This window comes from Trifolium pratense, linkage group LG7, assembly GCF_020283565.1.
Source record: "Trifolium pratense cultivar HEN17-A07 linkage group LG7, ARS_RC_1.1, whole genome shotgun sequence".
Taxonomy (NCBI): Eukaryota; Viridiplantae; Streptophyta; class Magnoliopsida; order Fabales; family Fabaceae; genus Trifolium; species Trifolium pratense.
The window spans coordinates 27,486,230-27,498,208 of NC_060065.1; the positions used below are offsets into that span (position 1 = coordinate 27,486,230).

Here is an 11,979-nt window from a genome sequence, read left to right on the forward strand (position 1 = left end):
TAGTAAATTACTAAGCTAATTTTATTAAATAAATAGTGCATTTTTCGGTGTTATCAAGAGTAGAGCTAATCAATTTAAAATTGAATTTTTTGAAAAAAAAAATTAAAAATTTAGATTACGGACGATCCGCCGTAAGTTATAGACCGTACCCGTAACAATACGACGGATACGCCGAAAGTCACTCTCCGATAATCTTTAAGAAATTTGAAATTCAAGTTTATTCGAGAGTAGAGCTAATCAATTTAAAATTGAATTTTTTGAAAAAAAAATTAAAAATTTAGATTACGGACGATCCGCCGTAAGTTATAGACCGTACCCGTAACAATACGACGGATACGCCGAAAGTCACTCTCCGATAATCTTTAAGAAATTTGAAATTCAAGTTTATTCGAGAGTAGAGCTAATCAATTTAAAATTGAATTTTTTGAAAAAAAAATAAAAAATTTAGATTACGGACGATCCGCCGTAAGTTATAGACCGTACCCGTAACAATACGACGGATACGCCGAAAGTCACTCTCCGATAATCTTTAAGAAATTTGAAATTCAAGTTTATTCGAGAGAAGAGCTAATCAATTTAAAATTGAATTTTTTGAAAAAAAAAATTAAAAATTTAGATTACGGACGATCCGCCGTAAGTTATAGACCGTAAAAATTTAGAATCGAAAGTAATATATATTTTTATATTAAATACGTAATTGAAAAAAAAACTAATTGATTAGGAAAAAAAAACAACCAATTCACTAATAATACTCGAAATTAAACATTATTAACACAGCCTACACCACATTAATGGATGTTGGTTTAAACAAAAAAGTATCATTGAGCACACAAAAATTCTGACATGACTTTTCCACTTCTAATACACTTCTAAGCCTCCTAAAACGTGTACATAGAGTCTTAATCATTATACATCCCATGTTACTTTTCATTTGCAAAACCTAGCATCTATTAAGTCTAAGCATACAACCTTTCAATTGCTGGTCTTTTGCAACAAAACCAACAAGCCATCCTTTTGCATTCCTAATCTGCATTCATCAACCACCAAAATGAGAAGACCTTCTCCTCCCAGAACACGAAAACAGCTGAGAGAAATCACATCTGGAAAACATGCAACTACTAAGAAAGTTAAAATGACATATAAAACTACCACTACCTCAGTACAAACAGGCAAGCATTACTCTGAGAAGCGAGAAGAGACGGTAAAAAAAAACTACATTGACTTGTCCTCCAGGTAACAAATCATACAAATCTGATTTATACCTTTTAAGTCATTTTTATTCAAGATGTAGATCTGTTTAATACGTTTGTTGTCCTTTAATTGATAAGCAAGATTGATACTAATACTCAAAATGTTTTGTTGTCATCAAAATGAGTGTGTATTTTGCCAATCAAACTAATTTTTGTTAAGCACATACTATTGTAACTTTACAATGAAATTGTATAAAATATAGAACCCTACTTCTTCATATTTCTGCATATTTCTTCATATTGAAGCTTAGACCAAATATAGACCACACACTAAGAGGAACACATTGTAAAAACAGTTTTACTGACTTTTTAAAATTGGTAGGGTTTTTAATGGTTTTTTAAAGTGCTCTGTTTTTGGGGTTTAGAAGGGGTTCATGTGGTTAGTAGATTTAGTTCACAATAATTTGTTTTCTGTATGTAATACTAATAAATGGTAAATTAATATGTGTGTGCAGTAGATACAATTCTAGCCGAAAATTGGATGAAAGTGATGACGACAAAGATTACGAGTCCACTGCTTCAACCCCTAAGTTGGACCGTAAACGTGCGGCTAAAAAAAAGGCAGCAACCGCAACAAGGCCAACAAAGCCAGATATTGATTTGACCAAGGGCAACGCATCAGCCCCAGCCAAAATTAAGCTCAAATTTGATGGTCCTAGTACACTCGATGACTTTCAGTATGATAGGATAACCAGGAAACTATTCTGCCAGCCAGAACAAGATGATGACAATGATTTTTACTTAAACTATCATCCAATAAGTTCTTTTGGTTATGAGGGTGCTGACGTTCCTTTATATATTCCGGAAGTAAGCTTTAACTAGTTGGAACCCTAACTATATTTACCCTATTTTTAAATACAACCAATTATACCATCATGTGAATTTTTGTTACTTACATGAGTTTTTGTTTCACTCCTATTTAATAACAGTGGATGCCGATGACATTTCGACCTGCTCGAAAGATGTGCTTGAATGACATATGTACTTACACTGCTACATACGTCTTTATGAGAGATGATGAGAAGCTGCTGGGGTGCGTATTTTAAACCTGCTGGTATTTAAATTGTTAATATTTTGTATGAAATTTCATATTTTATACTAACACTGCATACCATATATTGTTTACAGTGATGAAGTTTTGGTTAGAACTGAATCGGGTTTATATGGAGATAGGAAGGCACTTAAGTCTCTCATGCCTAGATGCCCGGTGGACGAAGAGGTAAATTAAGTATTTTTTTAAAAATACTTAATTTCATCTATTTTTAAATAAAATTTATAACTAATTTCATTTACTTTTTTCCCTGCAGATTATTAATCTCATAGTTGACAGAACAAATTGGCTAAACACTACAGTAGGCAAAGTTAGGAAGGTTTGGTATTTGCCTACTCATTTTGCGGTGATTAACACTAACCCGTCTAATTATGTTACATCCATTAAGTATTAATTATTAATTGTTGACTTAAGCTGCATTTGTTTTTAAGCAATATGCTCTGAATACCAACTACACAGCTGATCGTATTAGGGAAATGTATAAGACTACCTTCCTGAAACCAACTAGTGGTGTTACCAAGGTTACAATGTTACTGCACTATTTTTTAATTTGTTAATTGTGGTTTGATAATTCTTTTCATACCACTAAATGTTAGATTTTTTTTTATTGATTTTTATTCCTATGAACGACGGGGGAGCACACTGGTACCTACTGGTTGTTGATCTGTTGGATAGACAACTTGTTTGGTTGGACTCTCTGCCTGATGCTGATAGATTTCATGAGAGACGTCATGCCATAATGCAAGTGGTATGCATTCACTGTAGTGCTACCTACTTCGTTTTACTTTGAAATAAATTGTTTTTTTTTTTAGTATTAACTTAATTTCAATATTTGGATTTCACTCTAGACCATATTTGTCGAGAAAATTCTGCTACATCCTACTATTGGCCTGGTCAATCCTACTTACCATGACAGTTTAATCACAAACTACCCCCTTGTTAACACTAAGGGACTCCCATTCCAGCGACAAGGATCGTACGTCTCATCAACCCTTACTATATTTTAAATTTATTCAACTTTACCAATGACTCTCACACTAATGTAATGCTTTTAAATGACTGACTGTAGCAACGACTGCGGAGTGTGGGTTGCAAAATGGATGATTGAGTGTGGGTACATGAATGATTATGAAAACGTAGCTGTAAGTCTAGCAAACACACTTTGGTTTTTTCTTATACCTGTCCCCTCTACTTATATTTATGTTTTTATTTAACTGTTTAATAATTATATTCAGGTTGTTATGGCCACAAGGATGAAGCTAGCTCTTTTTATTTGTCTCTCATCTAATAATGTGTTGAAGAATGAACTCGTGTCAAATGCTACCAAGTATTGGGAAGATCAGCACAAGAAAAGAAGGGCGTTGGTTAAAGTTTGAATTTGTGTTCTATGTTGGGTAACGCGTGAGACTTTGGGGCATTATGCTTGTTTTGATTTATAATTTAATTTTGGGTTGTAACGTGAAGCTTTTACAAACTTCATTCAGTTGCTTTAATTTTGGATTGTAATGTGTTTTGGCACTTGGATGTTTCAGTTTCTTTAAGTGTTTTGGATATTATTTTGGTTGTTTTATATGTTTGAGTTACTTTGGTAGTGCTTTATATGTTTGACTTACTTTGGTTGTGCTTTACTTGTACATTACTAGTTTCCAACATATTTAATACAAAATTATATGGAAACATAATGTACTTGTTTCCAACGTAATTTAAAACTAAAAAATTTGTGTTACACACGCACACATGCGTTATTTAACTTTTATTATTACATACCTCTTTTGCTACTATTTTGAAAACGAACTTTAGCATTCACATGCTCTCCTTCACATTTTGAATTCAAATCAACATGCTACGAATCCCTCTAAACTGCTTCAAAAAAATAAAAAAACAAAACTTTGGTTAATATAAGCAAGTTTAACTCAACGTCAAACAACACAATAAAAAATAAAGCAATTCATTACAAATTTACCATTGTGAGCAAATTAGGTATTTCCAGATAACAAAACTTTGTATGTATTCATTTATTAACATAATCGATGTCAAATTCAACTTAAGTACAAAGCATTATATACGAAATCGTTGTATAACTCAGATTATAATAATTTTTGACTTGTTTGTGTAATCACTTAAGGTACATTGAACAACCTAGAATTGTAAAAACTACTTTACATTGTTCAACTCAAATGTGGAGCATAACATAATATATCATGCAATGTAAGTTTAATTAGATGAACTTATCTTAGAATTTACAACCAAGAATTTACAGTCAACAATTTCCTATGCTAAGTCACGTCATTCATGTACTTCAAATTGTCAATTGTTAGCTCCTCTGTTTCCTTTCTCTATTGAGAATCTCACAGTTGACTCATTGCTATCCTTGCTATCCATAACTTAACTGCAGCAAATTTAACAATGCCACACAAATTAAACTTGAATAATATCACACTATAATTTAAGTTTTAAATTGATAGGCATATTAACAGAGTGTCAAACAGTGAAATTCCCAATTCAAATCAGACACTACACATTCAATTTATTAATCTGTTGAATCTAATTTCCCTAGTTTCAAATTAATAAGCAGAGAATTTGAAACATACAAACCCTAATCACCAATGACATAATTTTCAGGTCAGTTTAAAACCCAACCCTAATCCAAAAATTGATCTTTGTGGCTGACAATTAAAATCAGCCACAATTTCCATATTTTATTGGGTAAGAACTCCAATCATATTCAATTTAACAGCAAAACCCTTAACCTAAAATTGATATTCCTGAGTAACAATTGAAATCAGCTTCAGTGATGATAATTTGAACATACAATCCCTAATCCCCAATTTCATAAGTTACTGGGTAAGAACTACAATCATATTTAAATAAAAATACAACCCTAATACCAAATCATCTTTGTGGCAAACAATTCAAATCAACTTCAATTTTAAAACCAAAACCTATTTCCAAATCTATCGTTTTTTGGCTAAGTATAAATACCTCAATTCAGTAATTATTGTCGAACTAAAATTAAAATCAATTTCATTTACCTGTGATAGAAAACGACGATGTTGAACTCTTGGGAAGTTGAGAGAAACACGAACAACCTATAATTTGCTACAAATCGAGGGGAAGAGGAACAATAAGGTAGAAGATAAGCGATTCATAACAAAGAAGAACACGAAGGATGAGATGGACGACAAAGATTAATACGACAGAGGAGATGAGGGATAAAGAACAGTACGATGGAGGAGATGAATACGATGGGGTATATGGAGGAGATGAATACGATGGGGTAGATGGAGGACAACGAAGAGTTCGATTGAGGAGAAGGAGGAGCAGGGAGAATACGGTTCAGAATGAAGAACACGATGAATTTGGGAATTTAGGGTTTTCAATTGGAGAAATAAATTTGTCAAATATTCAAACTTTGTTATTTTTGTAAATTATTATTCAATTTAATTCATAAATAAAACTTGTTTTTAGTTGTAAACTAGAAAATTATTATTAACTTTAATGGGGACTGATTTGCAATAATCAAAACTTTTAATAAAAAGACTCACCATGAACCTTCATAACACACTAAAGCTGATGTGGAATCAGCTATCTTCCTATTGGACAGTTGACCTGACTTCTTTCAAGAAGTGAGTTTTTTGACTTCACCCTAGAAGCTCCCAAACTTCAAATGGAGGGAACCTGAACTCCTTCGTGGATAGTACGGATTGGTTTCAACATCCACATCCTCTTCAATTTGGTACATCACTTGATCACCATACCTAACCTCAGGTACTCTTTTATACTCCACCACTTCAACCCTCTCACGGATCTCTGGGTTGTGGTGGTGGTGATGACGACGAGATCCTTCGATCTTATCTTCCTCGTAAATAACCCTATTGTTGAAGATCATTTCAGCGTTTGGGTAGCGAGTGACGTCACTGAGAACACTAGGCTCTCATTAGACTGCTAAAATGTGGGTGTGGTAGTCCTCGAATCTCAACATTTTCTTGATTTATTCTTTGTTTTCTAGGTGTCACGATATTGAATTTGGCAAGGGGGTGTATTTATTTATGGTTTAAAGTTGGTCCCTTATCTTTTAAAAGTTTCAAGTTGGTCCCTTAGCTTTTCTGCAGGTTTCTTGTTGGTTCCTCCCGTCAAATTTTTCACTATTACCGTTAAAGTTGGACACATGACAAACAGAAACCACACTTGAAAAGATGACATATGTCCAAATTTAACGGTAATAGTGAAAAAATTGATGGGAGGGACCAACTTTAAACCTGCAAAAAAAAAAAAGGACCAACTTGAAACTTTTAAAAGATAAGGGACCAACTTAAAATCTAAAATAAAAATAAGGGACCAAAAGTGTAATTGGTTGCCACATGTGACAAAATTAACGGAAATGACTAACTTGAAACCTAAAATAAACGTAACCTAAAATAAACGTAAGGGACCAAATTGATACTTTTTAAACGTAATGGACCAAATTAAAATCTAAAATAAACCTAAGAGACTAAATGTGTATTTAAGCCTTAATTTTACTAAAATTCACTCAACGTTTGTTAAGTTTAGAGATATGCTAAAGTTATTGAAAATGAGGTAGACGAATTCCCACACTTACAAAAATTAGTAATAAAAAGTGCAAGTAAAAGACAGACTAGAAGTCTATGTGAGTTTAGCTCAGTTGGTAGGGACATCACACTATATGTGCAGGAGTCCGGGTTCGAACCCGGCACACTCCACTTATTCACTTTTAAGGTGGATTTTCTAGACACTAGAATACTTGAAAAAAAAAAAAAAAAGACTAGAATTCATAGGCCATGTTTTTAGCATTCTTACGATAAGGGAGACCAAAACTAATGAAATTAAGGAAAAATATAGTGAAACTAAAAACTATGAGCCTAGAGATAATAATGTTAAGGAAAAAACAAGTTGAGAATCATTCTAATGAAAACACTAGTAAAGAAAATGATAATTATCCTCTAAAGAGGTAACCATCTCAAATAACCCACTCATGACTAAAGTGCGAAAATTAATAGAAAAATTTGAAGCTTTAGGAGAGCAAAATAAATTCACGGATAACTCGATTAAAAGGCAAAAAACTTGAGGTAAAAATCATAGGAAATCAACCAAACTCACAAATTAAGGAACCTCCCGATACCAATGAAAATCTGACGTTATAAGCACTCAAAACGGTAACATAGAAAACTAAGCCTATGGAGATTAATGAAAGTAGTAGCAAAGAATCAACCTCTTGGCGAGATGGAACTTGTTAGTAATAACGATAACAATAACAACCAAAATAATAATAATAATAATAATAATAATAATAATAATAATAATAATAATAATAATAATAATAATAATAATAATAATAATAATAATAATAATAATAATAATAATAATAATAGGAGTAGTGAGGAGAGAAAAGAAAATAAGGAAGAAGAATCTTATATGTCTCCATCGTATAAACCACCTATAGGTCTTTCTCAATAATTAGTAAAAACCAATATCAAAGAAAAAACCATTAGAATTATGAAACCGCTAGAATGATGAATAACTTTATCCAATATAACTTTGTCACAATTTCCATCCAAAATCAATTTTTCAAAAGAAAATTTTCCATCTAAAAGAAAGTTTGATAATATTGTGATAACAGTTTCAGCATATTCATATAATTACTAGTAATCGAAAACCGTCTTTTCAAAAGAACCCATGTGCCTACTATGTATCTTAAAACATTTCGACCACCGCTAACTTATAACAGAGTTTAATTTACAGCGTACAAATTTGTACGAGTAAAGTAGAACTGGAATAAGCTAGGTGGAATAGACCAAAATAAAGAACTTAATTTTGCTAGAATTGTAAGGTTATTATTATTATTATTATTATTATTATTATTATTATTATTATTAATCTGAACATTTACCAAGTCATCAAAAAAAGGATCCCTCTATGGACAAGATTCTATCTTACAATTTTTGAATCCCATTTTTCATTTAAAAAGACTTGTTCAGAGTTAATAACACTGACTGAAACAGCAAAGGAAACCATTAGGCTTGATTTCGTCCTTTCCTCTGGGTGTATCACCGGTGTCATCACGTTTCGCCATCAAGGAGCTTGTACCAGGGGACTCTGGCGGCAACACAGTGTTCTCAGAAGTGAATATTCTCGAAGGAATCACAGGTTCGGCAGGCGAAACAGTGTAAAGATAATTTAGGAGCATTTGGATTATCTGAGTGAAGTTGGGACGAGCATTTGCATCCTCTTGCCAGCATGAAGTAAGAATTACGGCCAATTCCTCGGGAAGATGATCCGCACTCGGCCTTACATTCTAAAACGCCAAAAGATTCACGTCAACAGTTTTCAACGGTTTAACAACAATATTAGATGGCAACTTAGGCATGATCTTTTTTACCTTAAAGGCTGCAGCATATGCTGCTTGAAGGTTTGACATGCCTTCGAAAGGAACTTTGTTGTGTAAGATCTCCCAAAACACGATCGCAAAGCTATAAGCATCAACTTTATGGTTATAATGCTTCTTCTCCCCCTGCCTCAGTGTGACAGTACTGTATAACTGAAATTGTATTTGTGGGATCAGTCCAAGATGCTCCGTAAACAAAGATTCATACGACACAAAAAAGTACAGCTATTCATCAATTTACCTCCGGAGCCATCCAACGGTACGTTCCCGTTTCAGCTGTCATCATCTCAGTTAAAGACTCTTCTCTTGCTAAACCAAAATCTGCCAGCTTGACTGTTCTGTGATCTTCAGTCAATAGCAGGTTATCTGTATGAAGGACAATAGCAAATCTTCATATTCGTTATGTTGATTGATTATTTGATATACAATTGAGCAAGTTCTACATCTAAGAAAAGGAAGCTTCAGTACAGAAAAACTAATAGCAGAAATGTTTTCACAAAACTATACAAACAGTGTTATAATACATAACTTTTTCGCAGAGATCCATTATGCATATAGATACAGTTAAGTAATCCAACCACCTCTAGAGGACATTAGGTATATTATAATCAATCAAAGAGGTACAGCATCTTCAAAAGGGAAGAACCAATAAAAGCTTGTTCTTTCAAGTATAAACTTTGCAATATGAACTCAAACGTAGTAGATAACAATAAATAAAAATAAGGATGAATAGGCATGATAGACAAAACTCAATACGTATATGACAAGAACAGATTAAACAAAACTTAATACTAGTCATCAATCATCATCATATTACATGTATTGCATTGTTGAAACAATAACATAGTACAAGTTTTTAGGGCCAACCAAAATGCAAAATCAGCAAATCTATTATGTTTATGCAAAAACTATCATTTCAACCCGACTAAATGCAAACATAAGTGTCCTAAAAGTTGTTTCATGTTTATTTTGACTGTTATATAGATCATAGATGAAACTGATTGTAAATGTAATATATATTTGAAATCAGTGGTCTAACTGAGTTTAAACCAAAAAGACTCAGCGACATGTATCATGAAATGACCATGTGGTCGATAGTGACATTTAATTCCAGAATATGGCAGGCAAGTAAGACTAAGCATGTGACAACCATGATTGGGAAGATGATAATTTTAAACCACAATAATGTCATTATTTTTGGAGATTAAATTTTGATAGGGAGACGATAATTATTAATCTGTAAAAGTGATTACAATTTAACATAGAAAACAAAAACAAAGAAAGATAGATTAGAAAAGTACACATTGGGAAAGGTCAATTTCTTATGAAAAGAACACATTTGAGTATGAGATTTATATTGAAGGAGGAACCATAAACATATAGCAGATACTTGAAAGAGGAAATCTTGTCATAAAGAAAACTGCTATTTTACCACGATTCATGAATTTTCACAGGAATGCAACAACATTAATGTAAAATACAGAGCATAAAAGCTTATATTACTAGATCCTACTTAAAAAGGTTTCATTTATAGGGGAATGAAAGCAAACCAAACTATTACCAGGCTTAAGATCACGGTGTATGATCCCATGAGAATGCAGGCACTCTATAGCACGTGCAATATCAAGTGCAAAACCAATGGCAACATGTGTGTCCAAGCATTTGGGGCGCATGTTAAGCAAATACTTGCGCAACGTTCCTCCTGATAACAACTCGGTGACTATCACCATCACTGGCTCCTTGCATGCACCGATAAACTGCGGCAAAATAGCGGCAATATTATTTACTAAGTTGCAAACTTGACATATAACAAGTTGTCCTCGTTCTATGACATATCAAATTTTGATTCAATTTTAATAACATATACAGCAGACACAATGGAGAAAGACAAGGGGGAGCCTAAACCAAATTCTCGCCTTCACCAAGTTCTTGTGTTGCACTCTAGACAACATAGCCACCTCCCTTGCAAAGCGATCTTCTCTCTTGGCAATATCTTCTGTAGTTTCTCCTTTATGTACAATCTTAATAGCAACAATCTGGTTTTTATATCTGAAACGAACCCAACAACAGAATTAATACGATATAACGACATAACTATAAGCTTTAAAAATAACAATTCACAAAATAACTACTAAAAAATGTGTGACACGGTGGTTTGGGTGAAAGAACACAAGGGTCCAACTCGCCCACCCTAACAACTAATTAGTAGTGTTTGTCATTCAAACAAAAGAAAAAAACTACTCGGATCAGAGAAACCTAATGCATTTCCATTAGTGATTGTTGCAAGAAATGAACATTAAGCACGAGTTGTTGTCGAATAGTTGCTATAGCACTATAGTGTAGCAGAATTTGAACAAATCGATATTCCTATGTGATATGCTATTTAGTATAAAGTGTTGTCAAATAGCGGCTATAGCTATGGTGGGGCTATAGCACAGTAGTAGCATAACAAAATTTCAATAAATCACTATTTTCTGCAATCCACGATTGACAACACCGAGTTCGATTCAAAGTATCTATGCAGTATCAATCCTAAGCAACAAAATAAAGCTATGAAATATGATGCTCTAGCTCTACAAATTAAACACAAGATAAGAAGGGATGCATTGCACCATTCAATTTTGACAAAAACAAAAGAAAGAAAAATCAACAATCATAAATCTAGTTGCAAATGACACCCACCCAGCCAAAACAACACAATACAATTACTGATCAAGTAAAGATAAAAAAATTGAAGTTAATTTAGAGCAAATAGAAAATGGGGTTTTTTCAATTTGACAATACTTACTTTCCCTCATAGACTTTAGCATGAGCACCTTCACCAATCCGGGGTCCAACATAGAGATGTTTAGGATCAATCAACCATTTAGGGTGTAGATTGAACTCATCAACTGAGTAGAATCTACCTCCAGATTCCATTTCTTCTTTTATGTATGATGCTCAAATCCTACATGAGGTAGTTAAGTGTTGAGCTTGGAAGAGAGTGAAATCAGAAAGAAAGAAAGAAAGAAAGAAAGAAAGAAAGAAAGAAAGAAAGAAAGAAAGAAAAAAAAAACCCTAGAAGGAAAATGGATATGCTGACATGAAACAGAGAAGTAAAGTAGACATCCTCTGCTTTTGTGGTCTGAAGCACAGAACCATATCTCAAAAAGTAAGGCTCGGAGATCAAAACTTAAATTTAAGATTCATGTTTTTTACATTTGTTTGAGAGAGAGAAGGTAAAGCCCAAAGCCCAAAAACATGTTTTGAAAATTCATGGGGAAAAGAGAAAAGTC

General features: G+C 33.1%; 1 protein-coding gene across 5 annotated transcripts; it reads right to left on the reverse strand.

Moving 5' to 3' along the window:
• Positions 1 to 8,213: 8,213 nt before the first annotated feature.
• Positions 8,214 to 11,979, reverse strand: LOC123899178 (serine/threonine-protein kinase STY13-like). 5 transcript variants are annotated; one of them, XM_045950251.1, is made up of 7 exons: positions 11,761 to 11,979; positions 11,493 to 11,651; positions 10,621 to 10,753; positions 10,266 to 10,461; positions 8,946 to 9,070; positions 8,699 to 8,857; positions 8,214 to 8,614 (listed from the first exon to the last, which is right to left on the reverse strand). In XM_045950251.1, the coding sequence occupies exons 2-7, from the start codon at positions 11,621 to 11,623 to the stop codon at positions 8,300 to 8,302; spliced, it is 1,059 nt and encodes a 352-aa protein (XP_045806207.1). In that variant the 5' UTR covers positions 11,624 to 11,651; positions 11,761 to 11,979; the 3' UTR covers positions 8,214 to 8,299. The 5 variants fall into 5 exon arrangements, with proteins under 5 accessions (XP_045806207.1, XP_045806205.1, XP_045806206.1 ...); XM_045950249.1 differs by having other exon boundaries at positions 11,787 to 11,978; XM_045950250.1 differs by having other exon boundaries at positions 11,493 to 11,712; positions 11,754 to 11,978.